Source organism: Magnolia sinica, chromosome 4, assembly GCF_029962835.1.
Source record: "Magnolia sinica isolate HGM2019 chromosome 4, MsV1, whole genome shotgun sequence".
NCBI classification, from domain to species: domain Eukaryota; kingdom Viridiplantae; phylum Streptophyta; class Magnoliopsida; order Magnoliales; family Magnoliaceae; genus Magnolia; species Magnolia sinica.
Genome location: NC_080576.1, coordinates 10,275,227 through 10,298,023, shown reverse-complemented (window position 1 = coordinate 10,298,023; position 22,797 = coordinate 10,275,227). Strand labels below are relative to the sequence as shown.

The 22,797-nt window shown below is 38.2% G+C and overlaps 1 protein-coding gene across 2 annotated transcripts in view; it reads left to right on the top strand.

Annotated features, from left to right (window-relative positions):
* LOC131242405 (protein ALTERED SEED GERMINATION 2) overlaps positions 1-11,474 on the top strand; it is a 61,557-nt gene extending 50,083 nt beyond the window's left edge. For both annotated transcript variants that reach the window (XM_058241003.1, XM_058241004.1), the window contains 5 exons: positions 7,618-7,713; positions 7,800-7,870; positions 7,949-8,076; positions 9,616-9,723; positions 11,091-11,474. In XM_058241003.1, the coding sequence (XP_058096986.1) occupies positions 7,618-7,713; positions 7,800-7,870; positions 7,949-8,076; positions 9,616-9,697 (377 nt within the window). In that variant the 3' untranslated portion in view covers positions 9,698-9,723; positions 11,091-11,474. The remainder of the gene's footprint in view (positions 1-7,617; positions 7,714-7,799; positions 7,871-7,948; positions 8,077-9,615; positions 9,724-11,090) is intronic.
* The last annotated feature ends 11,323 nt before the right edge of the window (positions 11,475-22,797 follow it).

Sequence of the window (22,797 nt, the reverse complement as noted above, 5' to 3'; positions counted from 1 at the left end):
AAGATGCACATGGACCACTTAGTAGGACCATTCCGACCTTTAGATCATTGTCATTGGACATCTTGATCGTGGGTCACCAAATAGTTTAGTTTATTTAATTGTTTATATGTTTGTTATTTTTTGTTTGGCCTATATTTTTACTGAGTTTAGGGAGTTAGGAACAAATGTTATTTTATTGAGCGTTTTTATGTGAAAGTTTTTATTTGAGAGTGTCTTTTCGTAAAAAAAATCTTTTCTGAGACTATAAAGGCTTGGACGTTCATACCCTAGCCCATTATTGAATATATGAAAAAAAAAAATTCTTCTTCATCTTTGCTTTGAGGTGAAGCAAATCTCCTGTGATTGGAGTGAATTGATGTAATGCCATGGAGTGAATCCAAGTTATCATTCTTTCTCATTCTCTTAAATCACAAGGTATTTCTCTTTCTCGATCTTTCTAGACCTCTTTTCTTCTTTCTCCAACAATAAACCATCTCCATCTCCATCCTCGTTCTTCCTTCTTCCAATCCATTCACCCACAACCTAACCCATCCCTAGAATCCTCTCCTTTTTGAATGGGCTGAGTTGTAAAATTTCAGTGTTTGTTGGGTCCTTTTTGTAGTCCTGCTTCCTTGTCCTCTTTTTTTTTTTTTTTTTTAAAGTATCTGTCGTATAGCTTTTTTGTTTTTCTCAATAAAATTCTTAACTCTTCAAAAAAGAAATAAAGGAAAAAAAAACATATGATCATGTCAATTGGGATTTTCTTGACTACATGTTGGGTCATTTGTGGTGTGGAGAAAAATGGCGCTTATGGATTCAAGTATGTGTTAAATTGGTTTCTTTCAAAACTTGTGCATACCGCCCGATATGTAGATTCAATACCTTTTTTGGCTGAATCACACAGTAGATTGTATCATGATATGATTGATATGTGTTTATTTGCACTGAGGGCTACAACAAGGTGACCCTTTATTGCCAAGAGGGCTACAACAAGGTGACCCTTTATCCCCATATCTGTTTGTGGTGATAATGGAGGCTTTGAGTGGAATGATTGACAAATGTGTTGCAACTGGTCTAGTTCGAGGCTTTAAATTTGATAATTCTTAGTTTCAAATCTCACAACTACAATATGCAGACAACACGTTACTAATGTGCAAAGTAGATGAAGTGGAGGTTGACAACCTTCAGATGATTATTCTTTGTTTCGAGGCGGTATTGGGTCTTAAGGTAAACTTTGACAAAATCGAATTATTGGGAGCGGGTTTATCAAGGGAAGAGGTAGCTTCTTTTGCAATGAATTTTGTAAGGAAGGTTTTTTACCGACAACATATTTGGGTCTACAATTATGTATAGGGAAGCCAGCCAAACATTTATAGGATAAAATTATAGAGAGATTTGAAAGTAAGTTATCATGCTGGAAGAGTAGGCACTTGCCTTTGGGCGGAAGGTTAACACTAATAAAGGCGGCGATGACAAATTTACCTATTTTTTATATGTCCTTGTTCAAATGCCCTAAAGCGATGGTGGATAGGCGTGAGAAAATTAGGAGGAATTTTCCATGGAGAGGGGCGGAAGAGAAACATAAGTTCACTTCATGAAGTGGGAGGATGTTTATAAACCATGGGATCAAGGGGGGGCTGGCCTTAGGGTTTTGGGAGAGATGAATTTAGCGATTTTCGGTAAGTGGGTGTGAAGGTTTGGGGTTGTAGAGGGTAGTTTATGGAGGTAAGTAGTCGGGTAGAAAGTATGGGTTTCTAGAGGGGTCTTGATGGATCAAGGAATTATCTTTGTATAAGGCCTCATTTCTATGGAAATGGGTGGCCTCTTTAAAAACCAAGGTTTGGGAAGGGGTGGGGTTTCACTTGAGTAATGGTGAGGGGATTAGATTCTGGGAGGATGTCTAGCTAGGGAATAGTAAATTAAGGGAGATGTTTACCCCCTAGTGGGGGTTTCGCTAGAGGTCAATATGCTAGTGGCTAGATGCTTTTCTCTCTATAGAGAGGAAGTTATTTGGCTCCCCCTTGTAGGAGGAATTTAAATTAGGTAGAGGTTGAGGAATTGTTGACTAGTTGGATAAGGTTTGGCCGCAAATCTTACAAAGAGACTCGTTGAGGTGGCAAGCAGAAAAATCTGGCAGGTTCACAGTTAAATCGTTTTATTGGAGGATTAGTGGTGGTTCAATTAGCAACAAGGCCAGTCATACAAATCTTTGGAGATACAAAGCTCCGCCAAAGGTGGCTGTGTTATTGTGCTTAGTGGATGGAATAAAGTCCTCATGGTCGACAATTCGCGCAAGAGGGGAATGATTCTTTGGAATGCGTCTCTTATTTGCTATTGGGATGAGGAATCGATGGACCATCTTTTCATCCACTGTGCTTTTGTAACAAAGCTTTGGGAGGTTATTCTTTACCAGTTTTGCTTTTCACTGGGTCATGCCGGGTACTATCGAATCTTTCTTTCGTTCTTGGTATGGTGGAGGTAAAGGAAAGATAGGAAAGAAGATATGACACCTATGTCTACTGGTTGGGATTTGGGTTTTATGGATGGAAAGGACTAATTTCATTTTTAGGAATCAGAAAAGATCTTCAGTGGGGTCTCTACTCATGGTTCTGTGGTAGACACCATGTGTTTCAACAATGAGGTCATGGGTTCGAGAACCCACGTGGTGTGTGTGTGGGTGTGAGGGTGTGCGTGCATTGACCATTCAAAAAGAAAAGAAAAGAAAAGGATCTTCACCACGGGTTGGTATTTTGGTAAAAAGAGCATGTTAGGGAATGGGCTACTGAATCTAAGGCAATTGTGGCAGATTAGCTTGGTGAGAGTTGGGTTGATTTGTAGTTTTTGCTTTTCCCCTTTTTTTCTTCTTGTAATTCTTTAGGTCTTTGGCCTCTTTGCAATAAAATTCATCACCATTCAAAAAAAGAAAAAAAAAAGGAAATAGAGAGATTCTTGATTAGTCCTGTTGGGAGGCCAGAATCTGCAGACATATCAATTCATCGTTTATTGCCTAGTTTGCCCTAGTCCCCAACAAGATGGATGTGAATGATATCAAAGATTTTAGGTCAATCAACCTGATCAGAAGTTACTTCATCAAAGTTATTGCAAATGGCCTTTGATGATCCGTAGATGGAGTACATGGATTTCTTACAAAAATATTAGGTGCAGGGTAGGGGACAAGTTCACAGTTAAATCTTATATAAAAATAAAAAATAAAAAATCTCTAATTTGAGGGAGTACATGGATTTCTTAAAAAATATTAGGTACAGGGTAGAGGAAAGGTCTAAGATCTGTTTTTGGAAGGAATGTTGGTGCTGTTTGAACCCCCTTTTTATCACTGTTGATGAAGATGTAGTATCGCACTATCTTCCAAAGGTTGTCTGGGGGAATAATTTGGGGGCTGAGGTTTCGGTGAAGCCTTAATGGCGAGGAGATTCCGATCCTAAAACACTTTGTGTTTGGTATGGAGTAGAGCTATGTTAGGGTTGAATGGCCTAAGAAGTGGATAAGAGGAAGGGCCTATTTGTTAACTCTGAAAAATATTACTTAATGCAGAATTGAGAAAATGCTCAATGTTAAGTGTTGTTTGTTAACGCTGAATGAGGAAAGCACTATGTGATTTTTCATTGATTTTTTCAGTGATAAGGGTTTGGCTTAATGGTGAATATGGGATGCGCTCCATGATTTCTTCTATTAAACAATTTTTTGCTTTCAAAATTTTCCCTCCTCAAGTTACCACGGAGATTTTTTCTCTTTTGAATAGTTTGTGTGATAGAGAATCCAACTTTTAACATGCAAAACTTCTTTAGGCCCCACCGTGATTTATGTGTTAGATCCACACTGTCCATCAACTTTTTCATATCATTCTAGAGCATGAGCTCAAAATTGAGGCAATGTAAAACTCAAGTGGACCACATCATAGAAACCAACCAACGAATATTGAATAACTATTGTTGAAACTTTCCTAGGATCCAATTTGATGTTTATTTCCCATATAACCTCTTCATAAGGTCACACGTACTTGGATGAGAATGGAAAAACACAAATATCAGCTTGATCAGGGCCTTCTTTGTCCCTAAGAGGTTTTCAACGGTACGCCCCCAATTTCCACTATTTCCTGCAGTGTGGCCCACTTGATCCTTATATCTACCTCTTTTTTATTTTATTTTTTATTTTATTTTATTTTTTAATCTTATGCCCCCAAATGATATGGAAAAGTGGATGGATGATGTGGATAAAACATATACATCATGGTAGGCCCCACAGAGCCACTGATAGGGCCGCCCTTCTCCGGCTGGCATCGCCTGCCTAGGAAGTTCTTGTGCTAGGATGTAAGGTGGGGTCCACCATGATGTTTATGAGAAATCCAAACTATTCAACCATTTTTTCAGCTTATTTTAGGACATGCAATAAAAACCGAGGAGGATCCAAAACTCAAGTGGGCCATACGAGATGAAAGAGTGGGGAAATGAATGCCTCCCATTGAAACCTTCCTAGGCTCCACCTTGATGTTTATATGCCATCCAAACCGTTTATAAGGTCATTTTCATTGAGATGAAGCGAAAACACCAAAAACTTAACCAATACAAAACTTTTGTGGCCATATAAATATTTCAACGGTGGTCACTAAATTCCCACTATTTCCTCTCGTGTGACCCCTTTGAGTTTTGGATCCGCCTTAATTTTGGTTGCATGTCCTAAAATAAGCTCGAAAAACGGATGGACGGGTTGGATTTCTCACAAACATCGTAGTGGGCCCCACCCATAATCCTTGCACAGAAACTTTCGGCAAAGGCTTTTGCATTAAATCCGCGTCCCATGCAGATTGCCCACTGACGCTGCTAATAATTAAGAGGGATTGGACAATGCTTGTAATGTGTTTTATCTGTACCGTTCATCTATTTTTCCAAATCATTTTAACGCATTGGCCTAAAAATGAGATAGATCCAAATCTCATGTGGACCACACCATAAGAAAACAATGGTGATTGAATGCACACCATTAAAAAATTTCTGGGCCCACCGTAATGTTTATTTTCCATCTAACTTGTTGATACGAAACTGTTGTGGCCAAATGAATATATCAATGGTGGTAACTGAATTCCAATTGTTTCTTGTCATGCGGCCCACTTGAGTTTTTGATCCACCTAATTTTTGGTGGAAAGTCCTAAAATAAGCCGACAAAATGGATGGACGGGGTAGATTTCCCACAAACATCACAGTGGGCCCCACCTTGCATCCTAGTGCAAGAACCTTTTGCAGGAAATCTGCGTCCTGAATGGGGTAGTACCTAATTCGCGCCTGTCTAGATCCACTTGAGGCGGGCACCATTGTCTCACCATTTCTTATAGTGTGGTCCACCAGAGATTAGGATCTACTTCAATTTTGGGCCCATGCCTTAAAATGAGATGGCCAAGGGGATGGATGAAGTGAAAATAAAACAAATACATTATGGTGACCCCACGATACCCAAAATATCAAATATAATGAGAAACAAGAGTGGTGTTCACGCTCAAGTTCACGCTCAATTTTTGCTGAAACACAATAAGCCTCTCATTCACTTCTCCATTGCATCATTGGTTGTTTCTTTAGCTTCTTTGTAGAAGATTAGAAATATTTTTTATTTTTTGCTCTGTTTTTTAAAGGATAATGATATTTTAATTTTCTATTAAGTACTTAGTTTATTTGAATTAAATGGAATGATTTTATTTTTATTTAATAGAAAATAATTTCGTCATAATGTAAAACATTTCCAAACAGGAGATAGGGCAAATGTGTCAAATTAACAACTTTCAGACATTTCAGATGTTTGTTAACAAACAGGTTGTTTCAAATTCAATACTTAATTTTCAGACTTCAGCAATAGTTATCAAACAAGTTTTTTGACTTCAGATTTAGACTTCTTGTTCAGATTTTAGATTCGGGCTTCAGATTTCAGATTCAGGCTTTAGAAACTTCAGATTTAACAAACGGGCCGAAGGCTTAAAAGGACTTATATAGGGAATGTTGAGATGGATGAGGGGGAAGACTAGCAATGATAGAATTAATAATAACATAATTTAGAGCAGTGTAGGAATTACCCCGATAGGATATAAAATGGAGGCAAATAGAGACGAAGATTAGAAACAGCCTCAATGGGGAGCACAACTTTGATTAGATTTGAGATTCCTGAAAAGTGGATGAGAGGAAGACCTAGAAGGGCTTAGATTGAGGTGGTGAGAAGGATATGAAGGCTTGTTCACGTGCCAAGGATAGGGCCTTAGATAGGAACAATTGTTGGAACATGATTTTTAAAGCTGACCCCTAATAGCTGCGACGAGGCGATAGTGATGATGATGATTATAGAACACATCTTTCTCGCAAAATGGAACTGATAATATTTGAGGAGGTCAATTTTCTTGTCCAAATTGCAACACAAAATTAAATATACAAGGCAGAAAAATTCTTTAAATTGAATGGCAAATAATTTCAATTATAGGTGAATTGTGGATACTGTGAGGATACTTTATATATTACCGGCAATTAAAAATTGATACAATATATTTGTGACATTCACACATTTGTGAATGAGAGTTTTATTCAAAGAAAAATGATAAAAGAGAGAATCGGGACAATGAACAACCAGACTATACAGTAGATCAAAATCATATCCAATCTGTGCAATCCAGTTATTCCAAAACGGTTAACAGTAATGGTGGTAACCATTATGCATTATGGGGCCGTAATGGCTGTTATGGGAAAATGGCCTACATCTCTCTCTCTCTCTCCACATAAGGTAACAGCAGTGGCCTTTATGGCCACCTTTACCGTTATGGAATACCTTAGGTACAATAGCCCCTATGAACTACTTTGTACCTTTGCCCATGAGATCTCCCTGTTCTTTATTCTATTGATAATCTGGTTAAAATTGGAGGATATATTCTTGCATGTTTCTATTGTTCCTTCTGTATCGTGCAGCTATTCGCCAAAAATGGCAGGCACCATAAAATCCATTCAAGTGTTGTATATCTGTAAATCCATTCATGTGCAAGGAAACAACAAAACCATGTTCTTGAAAAGAAATAAAATGACCAACCAACAACTCAACAGTGATTCTGTATGCTAAGGGTGTGTTTGGGTGACACTGAAAAATCATTTTAATTAGTTTTTGGCCAACTAGTGTGACAGGTGGCCTCAGCACTGGACAGAATTTCTACTGACAGTTCTGTCCACTGCCGTGGGCCACCTGTTTTTCTTCTGGATTTTCAGTGGAGACCCTTTCAATTGATGTCACTTCATGTGCATGGTTTCGATCCCTTACACATGCGGCACATTTGCATGTGTGGGACGTGGTACCCCAAATGATTTTTGTACAAAACAGCCTTTCGGGGCGTTTTCTGCCATTTCAGGCGTGCAGGCAGAAGTTGAAGGAACCCATAGCTATAATGATATAAGAGAAATTATGATCCCTAATTATATTTACACATTAGGTATTAATCCATCATTTTCCAGGATCTCTTTGATCTGCAAATAGCTTTTTGCCTACCATTCCTCCTAAATATATAAAACGTATTTTAATCTTTATTATATTTTATATACCTCTCTTCCTTGTTATTCATTCCATAAAATGCTATTTGTTGTGTTCTGATGATACATTATTCAGGAGAGTATGTTGCGAGTGGAAGTGATGATGGGAGATGGTTTATTTGGGAGAAAAGAACTGGAAGACTGATAAAAATGCTTGCTGGAGATGAAGCTGGTATGAAGTCTGTTATATTAATATTCGTGGCATAGCTTTCTTCTTGTCTAATCACTTCATCATCTGATATCAATTGCATTTTCTAGTGGTGAACTGCATACAGTGCCATCCGTTTGACTGCACTATTGCAACGAGTGGAATTGATAGCACAATCAAAGTAAGTGTGTTGAAAAGGATTTCGTAAGGAGACTACATTTGGAACTAAAAGATGAATTTCTAACAGTACTTGTTTTAGATATGGACACCATGTGCTGAAGTCCCATCTATGGTAGCCGGAGGAGCTGCGGGACCAGAGACTGCTGATGTGTTAAGTGCTATGGAAAACAATCAAAACAAGTTATGTCGCAACCGCGATGCAGTCTTGTAAGGCTTCTGAAACTGTTTCCAACACATGTAACAGTCTTATTTTTCTTGCGTCTTTAGTGGTAAAATGCATTTGCCAATATGAGATGTTATTTCCACATGCATCTATGTCCCAAACTCATGTACATGATGTTGCACGTGTGAGATCCAAGCTGTTGATTAAGGGGGGCCCTCCATGTATGTGGCTGACCCAAGAGTCTGGAAACAAATGATGCTAAGATGCCTGTGTTTTTTATACTTGCATTTGTTTCATGCACTATGGTCCACTTGCTGACCCCAAATTTGTAGAAAGGTTAAGAGAATGATAATGCATTGGTCCACATAATGGGTGGACCATTGTGAATTTTTGGTCAGTGCATCTGCACATTGTGCCTCATTACTGCTCGAAGTATCGGTATTGCTACAAGTTTCGTTGGCCAGGGATACAGAAACAATATCAATATCATTGATAATATCGCTAATAACTGGAAATGCGGGGAAACATGGGAAAAATGGTGGAATTTTTAGCGAAACTTTAGGAGATGTTAAAATGTACATATTTCCATATTTAGAAATAAAAACTTGCAAAAAGAATGCATATATAACAAGTTTCCATTTAATGGGGCTTTAAAAGCATATGCTGTTGTAAGAAATCAGTCCAATCATCTCATCCGGCCTATTTAACCTTCCAACCTTCCATCCAAACATCCATCGATAGTGCAAAATATCAACAACACATGATATTTCGCCAAGAAATCATTAACAGTTGAAAAGGAAACGAAAGATTGTGGTTTCAATATCGTGTTGCAATATCGATAATATGGAGATATTATCAATATTATCAATGACAAATTGAACACTACATACAACCATGTGCCCATGAAAAAAAAATTGAAATATATATATATATATTCTAATAAACAAACTTTTGATGATATCAATACGTTGGTGTTATTGAAATATCGTCGATACACTTATGATACAAGCATTACCTATAATTTACATAGTAAAAAATGTTGGCGATACATTGGCGATATTGATGCATTGGCAATACAAGCGACATGCCAACACCTAGAATTTACATAGTTGAAAATATTGGCGATTACATTAGCGATATTGATACGTTGGCGATACTTAGCGATTCATTGCTAATACCCGGAATTTCTAATTCTACCAGCGCTATCGATATTGCTACCAGTGTCATCGGTATCGCTAAGCTGGAGATAAAGATAATATCGGAGATAATTTGAACACTAGGCCTCATTGATGGATGGGTTGGATGTTTTGTGCATATACCGCTGCATGTGTTGCGGGGTGGTGGTGGACGGGTGCAAAGGTGCGGATCTATACTCATACACATGCAATCTGGAACATATATACATGCAAGCTGAGCACATGTGAGTGCTTAGCCCTTAAAAAGACGTGCAAGGGCTGACTCTACGTTCTGTTCCTTATGTTGCAGTTGTCTGCTGTCAGCAGGATATGTCTTTCAACCAGAGATTCCAATTTATTCTCCTGTTTTGCTATTAATATCTTTAATGAAATTATTGCTATCTGCAGGCCCTTTGAACTTCTGGAGCGGTTTAGGATGCATGATTTTGCTGAAGGAACTTTACATCCTTTTGAGTGTGCCCAGAGCTAATCTGTTTTGTATGGTTAAATGTCCAGGTAACAACCTTCTCCTCAGAAATTGTTGTTGCTTCATTGTGGAATTTATAATTTTTTGTGTAGGTTACCCATGAAAAGCAGTGAATTTTTTAAAAATATGGATAGTTAAGGTTTATTATTATTATTATTATTATTATTATTTTTTATAACTTATAGCATGACTAAAGTATAGTCACATGATGCATAGAATCATGAACATTTCATCATAAAATTATTAGTTTGCAAAGCAGTCTTTTCTCAAAACCTTTCCAATTATGATCTGGGACCATTTCGTGGAGAGAGTTCTACCTCATTGCTAAGTGTAGGTTAAAATCAAAGGGCAAAAAGTATTTCACTAAGATTCAATTCCTCATTTGTATTAGGATAGTCTACTGTAAATAGCTATGGATTGTGTGCACTGTGGAAATGGCCTGTGGTCCAAATTCAATGGGCAAATTCAATGCTTAAGATGGGCGGCATTGCAATTTTAGGGTTATGCTCTATCAAGGCTGTGGCCCAGGTGGTTTGGATATGCCTACATGTATGCCATGTCACTAATTAATTGTAGATTGTGAGTCTGTAACAAACACATTCCTAGACCAGCCCAAAATACTTGTTTTCCAAGCCATGGTGGGGAGAGCCCCATCTCTTTTTGTCTGTGTATTTACTTATGCAGCAAGCAGGAGGGTCATTTTAGGGAGGGAAGCTACAAGAGCATTTTAAGACTTTGTTCTCCCTTCTTTTTAGCTACTATTGATCAATAAGACTTTCAACTGTTCGGATGTTCAGTCATACTGATAGCTTCTTCATGATTGGTGGGTATCAATGGAGCATTGCTTACACTGTAATTCAAGTGTCATTGGAATTGGAATTTTGCTTATCTTTTGATTATGCATCCAGACTCGAGAACTGTGATGAGGCTGAAGTTTCGCTTCTCAAGTAATTTGCCATGCTGACACTGCACCTTCTCTTGGCGATCTTCGGAGAAAAGGTGCATCAAGTAGTGGGTTGGTAGGTGAAGGTTGAAGAATCCGTTCTTTAGTCCTTGCTCTAACTTCACTCTTTTGATGGTGTGGTGATTCACTGGTTTCTGTGTTACTCATGACCATATGTATCATGGAATTACCGTAGAATAACAGCATACCAATTTCATCAATTTATGTGATGGAGACTCATTGAGCTGTTGCATATAAATCCGAATAAAGATAATTTCTGAGCATTCAAGTAATTGCCAGTCATCTGTTAGTTACAAAAATACAATAAACGAATGTATCTGTCTCATTAACACAACTGTATGGAGTTTTTGTTTTCCTGATCACTCTCTTTTGCCACTAATGTGGCATTGTTGGTTCAACTGTATTAAGGTTCCTTTTCTTTTGCCCAAACAGGTTTTACTCCAATAATGGAATTATGTGAAGAGTATGAAGTAAAAGCAGCTTGGCAAAGTATTACAGAGGGAATCAATCTAGACAATTGAAAAGATTTTCCTGGGACGACGAGACTTGCAACCTGTTGAAATCAATGTAATGTGCAGGCTTGGTCACACATTTGAAGTAGGATTATATGGTCACTAGAGCCCACAAGGCCTGGTTAGTAGTTGAAGTGGGTTGTGTAGTACTTGAGGAACTCATCTTTTGTTCCTGCAGATTGTCTTGCCCTAATAAAGGGGCCCTTGTTAATAAAAGCTCATTTGTATAATGAGGGTTGGGTCCCCATTCTCTCATGCCACCTTTAAGCATTATCTTATATACTTGTTTGTTCCTTTTCCCTCACCCTTCACATGCCTGTGTGTTTGTTCTGCCCTTCTGAGTGTGCGCGTGCGTGCATGTAAAGAGGAGAAATTTGGGTTTGATTTTGTGAAAAAAAAAAAAAACAAAAACAAAAAAACAAAGGGTTTCATGTTTGGGTTTTGATTTCGTGTGTTTATTATAAGAGGGCAGGTTTCTTATTTGTACTGGGAAGGGAACTTAGGCGTTGGGTAATGGGTCGGGACAGGACATATGGGACCTGATGGTCCCCATCATGGATGGACCATTCCTAATGATCTCCCAAATTGGAACCAAACCATCTTAGTCTCTTGTCATTTCTGTTAAATGTGGACTCCATGCATTTCTCACAGCCATTTTGTTTCCACCCTGAAAGGTTTAAGAGTTCAAATGTAAGAGATGTTTCTGGATATGGTTTCATCCATATTGGGGGGGGGCATCCTATCAATGGCTTGGATAAACCATACCATACGAGGAGTCCCACATTTACAGAATGAGTGTGAACGGGGTATTTCCCACATGAACAGGGAACACATCCTCCTCGTATTAAAATAAGAATAAAAATCCATTTTCAAGGGGGTTGGCGGCATCATCGTCATCATCATCATCATCATCGTAGTCAGCTGTTTGGGGTTGGCTTTAGGAATCTTGTATCAGCAATCATTCATTTGTTAGCAAAACTGTCATATCCGATATGTATATGTTCAATGCAATGCTTATGGCATGATTACAAATTTAGTGGGTGGGGGGCTTGCATATAGGTGAGCGTTTGTTTAATCTAATCTCCAGAGGATGAATTTCGAGTTTTGAATATTCTCTGTTTATTACTTCTTTTGTTTTTCGGCTGGAATGACCTGACCATGAGCTGCTGCCTGTGATGATTCATTCATTCTCTCCACGCGTTTAGATGCTAGAAGCGTTGTACTTGTGGCCTGCCACGTGGCAGGGCAGCAACTAAAACCCCACGTTTGCAGCGAGATCATATATGATGTTTCTTTAACTAATTGGTGCCGATCTTATTGATTGAATGTAACACACCGACGGAACTTATTTGTTTAACGGTGTACATTTTGTATGGCTAGGATTGTCTGGTTTTAAAAGAAAAAACCCCAGTTGGTTGGAAAGAGCTGTCAATGAGAGGGGTTCAACGTTCGAAAGCGTGTGATTTGTTTTTCTGTTTATCGGTTTTTAAAGTTTCTAAACCTTGGGACCCCACACGTGTGCTATCGTGGTACTTGTGGGTTGTATCCCGGCCGTGGGAAGGTGCAGAGGCGTCGGACGAAATGATTACCCGGCAATGTAAACGGACGGCCACAATAATATCATATTTGCCACTTGGCAAGTGAAGTAGATGCACAGAGTTCGAAACGGATGTCATTCTTCGCAATCGAAGGAGGCCTCGTTTAGTGGGGCACGAAGCACTAGGGTGCGCCCATTTCCATATCATGTGATATTGACGGTTGTATTTTATTATTCCTTTTGCCTTTTTACAGGGAGACACGTGCCACCGTCTGCACAATATACCAGAAAACGAGCAGGGTTCCGCCAAGGCCCTTAGATCAAGAAAGTTAAATCTAGTGGGCTACAGGTGGTCCTTCTGGTGCATGACCGGCTTATCTGACCATTCAGATTTCTGTTTTTCGCCGGATCGTCTAGTCCGTTGATATCACTTGATACAAAGCTCGGGGGTCCTTTTGGTGTATGCTTGACTTATCTGACGGTTCGGATTTCTGTTTTTCAACGGATCATCTAGTCCGTTGATGTCAAGCTCGGGGGTTCCTTTCATACTGGCTCTTTTGGAAGTTGCAGAGGAGGGTAGGGCCCGCAAACCTCTGCTTTTGATTTATAGAGGAATGCACGAAAAGAGAATTCAACTTATCTGCAGCCGTGGCAGGCTCGCGGGCGTCCGGGCTTTTCGTTGGACGGCTCTTCTCTCTGGATTCATCGTTGGGGAAAAAAAAAGAAGAAAAAGGTCGGATTATTTCTTCAGGTGGTCGTTAGGTTGATTGGGGACCGTTGGTCGTGCTACACTCATCTACGTAGGTTGCCACCTAGGGGCGTTTGGTGCATGGTATTAGATGGGATTAGGTGGGATGAAATTGCATTTTGTCCCGTGCCGATTCCACTCAATATTTGAGAAGCCGGAAAAGCTTGGAATTCGATCAGACGGAATTGCATTGGGTCCGTGCCAATTTTATTCAATGTCAGCTAGTTGCGTAGGTTCCACTATGATGTGTGGGCTATATCCACACCGTCCACTCATTTTTTGAGATTATTTTAGAGCAAAATCAGGTAGATTTAGAGCATGACCAGATATTTTTCGCTATGGGACATTCATCCAGCCGTTTGCTTATTAGCGGTATGTGTCTCACACATGTGTGTCACATCACATGTAAGGGCACGTGGAGCACTTTTATTTGTTGTATTTTGTTTTAAAATAATATTAAATTTTGATTTCTTAAATTTTTGGTGGTTTCCTTCCGCATTTAAATTTTTGTGTTTTTGAGATGTGGGTTTTGTCCCACATCGGATTTGATAAAGAAAATTCTCTTGTTTGATAGGCTTTTTACCTTGGGCTTGAGCCCCATTTAGGAGACATGTGAATTTGGTTCTGTGGGGAGCTATGCCAATAGTTCTAATCTATGCCATTGACCACACACGTACGAGCGCGCGCCGAGCCGAGTCCGAGCCTTTTCGTTTTAAACTAGAGAGATGCATCCGTTCCGGTTGGTCACACATGTTGGGTTTAAACCCAACGGACCTAACCTTTTGTAAAAGGTGTTTATGCACCACTTCAGAGTCTATATAAAGACTATCGATTCCAGTTTCAAATATACGAAAATATTATCTCTCTTATAAAACTCTCTTTGATACGGTTTTAAGAATTTTACTGAGTTCATCACCGGGTTAAACTGCAAGTGGTTCTAGCCCGCGTACAGTGAGTGCACCGCTGAGACCGGGTCATAGTCGTTGTATCCTGGAGGTTGAGGAAACCTGTTGCACTTGGGACGCTGTCCAAGGGGAGCAAATTCGATTTCAAGCCGAGTGACTCAGTCACGCCTCGACTCAATTCAATAAGTCTTCTTTCTCAAAATTTTATTTTCTTTTTTGGTTCTCGATTTTCTATAGTCTATTTAATTCAACCAAATATTCCAACAATCTTGAAATCGAAATTGTTGAATTACATATACTATGGCTACAGTAACAGTAAATATTTCTGCTGAGTTAGCCAAAATCGAATTGTTTGCTGGACAATTCTTTAAACGGTGGAAACAAAAACTGATTTTGCATTGACCACCCATAAAATTTTATACATACTATCTGAATCATTTACTATAGATCCAACAAATCAAACCGAAGTAGTAGATGAAAATAATTGTAAAAACTATATTCTAAACTTTTTGTCGAACGAAGTATATGACGTGTATGCTTCTTATAAATCTGTTAAAGACATATGGATTGCTTTAGAAAAGAAGTACATATTAGAAGATACAGGTGCTAAGAAACATATAATTGCTAATTTCCTTTATTATAAAATGACAGACGATAAACTTGTCACAAATCAAATTCACGATTTTTAAAGTCTAGTTCACGAACTATCGACAAAAGGAATTAAGTTGGATGAAGTGTTTCTGTCAGGAGCACTAATAGAAAAACTACCGCCCTCCTGGAAAGAATAAGAATAGAATGAAACATAAAAAGAACAGTATTTTTTTGGAAACAACTATCATTCATATACGAATAGAGGAGGCCAATAGAATCAGGGACCAAAAAGAAAATGAAAATGAGATAAATTCAAAGGCGAATCTTGTGGAATCAAGTCTGGCAAATAATAAGAAAAAGGGCAACTGTCATAACTGTGGTAAACCTGAACATTATGCAAATGAATGTAGGTTCAAAAAGAAGAATGCAAACAATCAATTCAAGAAAAAAGGAAATTACTATAACTGTGGAAAACCATGGCATCACATTAAAACCTGTTGGCTTAAGAAAAACAAAGATAAGCCGCAGACTAATCTTACAGAGACAGACAATGAGTCTAACATGATAATAGCTGTGGTGTCAGAAGTTTTTCTTGTAAACAACTTGGAGTGGGTACTAGATACTGAGACAACTAGGCACGTGTGCAACGATCGTAACATGTTTACCTCCTACCAAGTATTAGGAGATGATGAACATGTGTTCATGGGTAATGCTAAAATATCTCCAGTTGTAAGGAAATGGAAAGTACTTCAGAAACTCAATTTTGGAAAGACTCTAATGTTGAATGTCCTACATGTGCTCAACATTAAAAGAAACTTGGTCTTTGGTTCGCTTCTCAATAAGGCTAGTGTCAAGTTAGTATTTGATTCAGATAAGCTTGTAATGACTAAGAATAAACCTTTTGTTGGTAAGGGATACTGTAGTGATGATTTATTCATTGTAAATGTATCCAACAATAATAATAAGAAGACATCTAGTTCTGTTTATATCGTTGAACCTTTTTATCTATGACATAGTAAATTAGGTCATGTGAATATAGTATTTTTTAAGAAAATGAAAAGATTAGGTTTATCACCTAATATATCTAATGAAGAATTTGAAAAATGTGAAATATGTGTAGAATTAAAATTTATTAGAAAACCCTTTAAATGAATAGAAAGATCATCTGTTCTATTAGAGTTAATACACAGTGATTTAGGTAATTTTAGAAATCATATTTCTAGAGGTGGAAAAAGATATTACATAACTTTTGTAAATGACTACTATAGATTCACTAGAGTCTATCTGTTAAAAAATAAAGATGAAGCTTTAGATGCTTTTTCTAAATACAAAATTGAAGTTAAAAATCAGTTAAATATAAAACTTAAAAGACTTAGAATAGATAGAGGATGTGAATATGAATCTTTTCAATTTAGAGAATGATGTGAAAAGAGTAGAATAGTTCACGAAACTATACTTCCTTATACACCAGGACAAAACGGAATAATAGAATGTAAGAATAGAATTCTAAAAGAAATGATGAATGCTATGTTAAATAGTTCAGGCTTACCCTCAAATATGTGGAGAGAAGTAATTCTATCTACTTGTTATATCCTAAATAGAATTCCTTCTAAATCTTCTGAACAAACACCTTATGAACTTTGGAAGAATCGTGTTCCTAGTTATAACTATATTAAATTGTGGGGGTATCTTACTAAAGTAGGATTGCCTGAAACTAAGGAAAGAAAGTTAGGCCCTAAAACGACCGATTGTGTATTTATAGGTTATGCACAAAACAGTGCAGCTTACCGGTTTCTAGTTTTAAAAATTAAGGATAATATTCTAAATCCTAATACAATTATAAAAGATGGGGATGTAGAATTCTTTGAGAACGTATTCCCTATGAAATCTAAATCTTTAGAAAAAAAGAAGTTAATAAATTAGATATCGCATCTATAAGTAAAAGTGCTTACGAGAAAGTAGTAGAAGAGATACAACTAAGAAAAAGTACTAGGGTTAGAAGAGAAACTAACCTAGGAGATAGTTTTTTCACCTTCTTAGTAGAAGATGATCCTACAACTTATACAAAAGCTATTAACTCTCCAGATGTAACCTTTTGGAATGAAGCAATAAATGATGAGTTGAAATGTATAATATCTAATAACACTTGAGAACTTGTATATCTACCACCTGGAAACAAACCAATAAGCTATAAATGGGTGTTTAGAAAGAAACTAAAACCAGATGGAACTATTGATAAGTTTAAGGCTAGGTTGGTAGCGAAATGCTTTAAACAAAAGGAATGAATAGATTACGTTGATACATATTTCCCTGTAACTAGGATTACAACTATTAGGGTCTTAGTAGAGATAACCTCCATATATAAACTGGTGGTACACCAGATGGACGTTAAGACGACTTTCCTAAATGGAAACTTAGAAGAAGAAATATATATGGAGCAACCCGATGGTTATAAGATATCAGGTAAAGAAAATAAAGTATGTAAACTAATTAAATCACTGTATGGTTTAAAACAGGCTTCTAAACAATGATATGAAAGATTTGATGGTGTTTTAAAATCAAATGGTTATCATATAAATAATGTAGATAGATGTGTATATAGTAAAATTTTTGAAAATGATTATATTATTATATGCCTTTATGTTGATGACATGCTTATTTTTAGAACTAATATTAAATTAGTTAATGCAACTAAGAAATTCTTGTCATATAAGTTTGACATGAAAGACTTAGGAGAGACTAGTGTAATCTTGGGTATTGAAGTAACCAGGAAAAATGGTGTTATTATATTATTACAATCTCATTACATTGAAAAGATATTGAGAAAGTTTAACCATTTTGACTGTTTACATATCAGTACTCCTTATAATTATAGTGTGACTCTTATGAAGAATACAGAACATAGTGTTTCTCAATTAGAGTATTCCAGAATAATTGGTAGTCTCATGTATCTAACAAACTGTATTAAACTAGACATAACTTTTGCAGTATGAATGCTAAGTAGATAAACTCATAACCTTAGAAAAGAGCAGTGGAATGTTTTGTTTAGGATTTTGAGATACCTAAAAGGTAGTATAGCCTATGATTTACATTATAATGGTTTTCCTGCTGTATAGGAAGGATACAGTGATGCTAACTGGATTAGTGATTTAGATGAGACAAAATTCACTGGTAGATATGTCTTCACTTTGGGTGGAGGAGCGGTCTCTTGGAAGTCTACCAAGTAGACATGTATCACTCGGTTGACTATGAAATCCGAGTTTGTTACCTTAGAAAAGGCTAGATCAGAAGCCGAGTGACTTAGAAATCTCTTAGCTGATATACCATTGTGGCCAAAGCTTGTATCGGCCGTATGTATTCATTGTGACTATCAAGCAGCTATAGCAAAAGCAAAGAATAAAATATATAATGGAAAAGGCAGACATATTAGATTCAGACACAATATAGTGAAACACATGTTGCGTGATGGAGTCATATTTATTGACTTTGTGAGGTTAGAAAAGAATCTGGCAGATCCTCTGACCAAAGGACTATTTAAAAAGTTAGTCAATAATACATTGAAGAGAATGGGGCTGAGCCTAATATATGAGCTGTCATTGTCGGCAACCTAACCTATACAAATGGAGATCCCATGAGATAGGTTCAATGGGTAAACAACAAGACACGAGGTAAACGATTGTACTGAATTATATGAGTCCCTTCTATAGTGTATAGTATGAGAGCAACGTAGAAGGATGAGTTTTTATAACTCTTAATGGAACCATAGTCATATATTTGGTGGTGTATACAGTTGCTGCATACACTCGATGGAATTCACCTATATGGGTGTGAAGGTGGAGGCCGCTTCTTATGAGAATCTAGGCGAATTCTCTACAGCACTCATAAAATTCAGGTAATGGTGTATGACCGAAACGCACCAAACCGTAGAATCACTTGCAGAAGAAGAGTTGTGTGAGTAACATGTACTTGTGATATATATTAAAAGGATTCAGGTTCAAGACTATGGTGTCACCTGATTCCTGTAGACCTGTCTTGCTTACTCTAATGTCGGTTCAAGTCTATGGTGACACCGACACCATTGCATAACTATTACGCTTTAATCTGAAAAGTTTATTTTAAAACATGTGGAGGATTGTTGTATTTTGTTTTAAAATAATATTAAAATTTGATTTTTCAAAATTTCGGTGGTTTCCCTCCACATTTAAATTTTGGTGTTTTTGAGGTGTGGGTTTTGTCTTACATCGGATTTGACAGAGAAAATTCTCTTGTTTATAAGATAGGTTTTTTACCTTGGGCTTGAGTTTCATTCAGGAGACATGTGAATTTGGTCCGGGGGGGCGGGGTAGGGGGGCTATACCAATAGCTCTAATTTATGCCATTGACCACACGTGCGTGCGCGCCGAGTCGAGCTGAGTCCGATTCCGTGTCCGTGTCCGTGTCCATGTGCGCTACGCAACGCGACGGGACAGGCTGGGCTGGGTGTGGGCGCGGGTGTGGTGTGAGTGTACTCGTGTGAGTGTGTGTGTATGAGTACTCGCGAGACTTTATTTGCGAGAGTGTACTCATACTTGTGTCTTTTTGTTTTAAATCAGAGAGATGCATCCGTTCCGGTTAGTCACACCTATTGGGTTTAAACCCAACAGACCTAACCTTTTGTAAAAGGTGTTTATGCACTATTTCGGAGTCTATATAAAGACTACCGATTCCAGTTTCAAATATACGAAAATATTATCTCTCTTATAAAACTCTCTCTGATATGGTTTTAAGAATTTTACTGAGTTCATCGCTGAGTCAATTCAACACTTTCGGATTAAACTGCAAGTGGTTCGAGCCCGCGTACAGTGAGTACACCACTGAGACTGGCTCGTAGTCGTTATATCCTGGAGGTCAATTGCTCTAGAAACTTGTTACACTTGGGACGCTGTCCAAGGAGAGCAAATTCAATTTCAAGCTAAGTGACTCAGTTACACGTCGACTCAATTCAATAAGTATTCTTTCTCAAAATTTTATTTTCTTTTTTGGTTTTCAATTTTCTATAGTCTATTTAATTCAACCAAATATTCCAACGGTATGAGGGAGTGTGCAGGTATTGATGAGAGTCCGTGGATTAGTGGCACCCAACAATCCAATCAATTGACATCTGTTTGTTGACTTGAGACGAATGATTATCTTTTATTTTAATTGTCCATCTAACGACCACCAAATGGACGGTTAGGGTCTTCCATTCAGATATTGGAGATGTCCCATCAACTCTCGGCGCAAGGATTTGGAATGGTCTGGGTTTAGATACACGTAGTAGTGTTCATGAGCATGTATTTGGATTGTCGTATTCAGCCAGCTCATTATAGCTCATCCTTCAATATACAACGGAGTCGGCTGGCAGAGCTGACGGTGCACATACATCGAGCAGTTTCAAACGTCTCGCACACGTAGCTCTAATCAAAACCGTCAAAATAGTAGGTTCCATTGTAAAATATATCGTAATTTATAAAAACTGATTTGGCGATCCAACCACCTGATCAACCAAAATCTATCCGTTGAGTTCTGACCGTTGAAAATTTTCCTTTGGCCCTTGGATGCCCACCAGTACAGGCTTCAAGATGATCATGGTTTCTTATAATATTGTGGAATGATACATGAAAATTGTGGTCCACCACTTGAACGGTTTATCCGAGTTACACGTGTGCCTCGTGTACAATCAATGATTGGATGAGTATGGACCCATCCCATTGCCAGGACATTGATAAATGTCAGGTTGGGAGGTTTTGGCCGCCTCGGTATTCTCTCAGCTGCCGCAAACCGGCAACCGAAAGACAGTCGAGGTACACCGAACTGAACCCGACACGCCCACGCACCCTTTCCTTGTCCGGGAGTTATTTGGTACTCCGGCTACGTATGACGCTTGATACACCGGCACTTGAGAATAGTACACTTGGCATCCATTTATTTACTCTATTTAAACCGACTATATTGTGGGACCCACTGTTTTTAAGTCAAGAGTCCTAAAATCTGATTGGTTGAACAATCCTAATCTCTGATAAGTAGACACTTATTTGTTGAAATAGAACCATTGGATATTTTTATTTTTAATTGTCCATCAATCCGACAGCAGATAGTAAGTAATCTTCTCATGGTTAATGATAGTTGGAGTTACTTGATTTTACGTTTGCAATTTCTAGGTAATCTCTAACTGCCTGTGCATCATCCATCATACCCTGTCAGAGTATCAGAAGTCTTCTCTTCTTTTTCACAGCACCCCTGCTATATTCTCTTCATTAAAAATAAGAGGGCGACTCTGGAAAATCGCGATTGAGGCTCATTGCTTGACCAACCTATGATGGGGTCCACGTGGCCGCATCGTTCACCGATCCGGACCGCTCATCTGTGGAAGTCTAGTTTATTGACTACGTCAGACTCGTCTGCTGGAGAGAAAAAAAAAAAAGAAGATGACGAATGATTCATGTAGGACAGATAATTGGGCGGCTAGGATTGTTAACGGGTGTCACTTTTGGTCGTTGCTTATCAACTTAGGCCCACAAAATGGACGATTTGAATCATCTGATCATGATGCAGTCTGTTTGCCTATTGCAGATGGCCGTAGAGAAATCTAGGCATGTGGCAAAACGACCTTACAAAGCCAATCAAATAATATTAGAAAAATAGAGTCGTTGGTTGAGATGCGTACCCTTTGCTGGCGCCATTACCGGCGCCGCGGGTCTTGGTTTTAGCTTTGCTTATGTTGCGAAAGTGCGACCGGGCACGGTCATTCTAGGGTGTGAGTTTGCTACTGATTGCGAATACATGCCCTGCGGACATTTTTCTCCTATCCAAATCAATCTAGATCACGGCCTTCCTCATACCAATTTAAGGCGGATTGCGCGCGGCTCATCCTGACATGGCAAGATTTGATTGAGCCACTTGCTAATTGTCAAAGATGGGCCCATGCAATTAAAGCATGTTTTCATTTGAAAGTAAATGAAATTTGCGGTGGTCAATTGAATATGGACCAATTGAACATGAATTTCACGAGGAACAACTCTGAAATAGTGAGATTTGATTGGACTACGTGCCGCTATTAGAAATATATTTCGGTGAATTACACTCTTAAATTAGCCATATTTGATTGGACCGCATGCAATTGTTAGAGATGAGACCATGTAAAGAATGTTTGCGGTGATTGCAAATTCGGTGCTACCCCACCAAGACACTGACGTGGCCTAGTTTGGTTGGCTGCATGCCGTTATAAAAAATATGGCCAGGTAAAGCAGCTCCGAAAATAGTTCACCATGCACATCTTTGACAAAGGCTTACATGCCAATCAAATCTTGTCATGCTGTAATCATTTTCTGCAATGATCAGGTAATACCATTTGAAAGTGAATTGGGTTGCATTCACACATGAGCTTGACTAATGAAAGACATAGCTTTACTAAACTTGATGTTTCTATGACTACAACAGGGTAGGATTTGATTAGACGGTACGCTGTGATCTAAAACGGGCACACTTCAATAACTACTAGGTGGCATGCAACGTGCTTGTACTGTGCTAGATATAGGCAGAGCCAATTCCTATCTGTGTCCCCCCTACCATATGTATATGTAGATGAGCACAAGCAAGACATGGTGGGATTAGATTAAATGAAGAAATGCTTATTTATTTTATAACACACGCACACACACCCCACACACTCACACAGGTGGAATTTCGCCACATATGGGTACTCGAGCCCTTGACAGGGAGTTGAAACTCCTGAGAGTCTACCACCCGAGCATGAGTTAGGACCCGAATGAAGAAATGCTTATTAAAGATAGAACTCATGCGAAACAAGTTTAAAAGTTGCTGTATT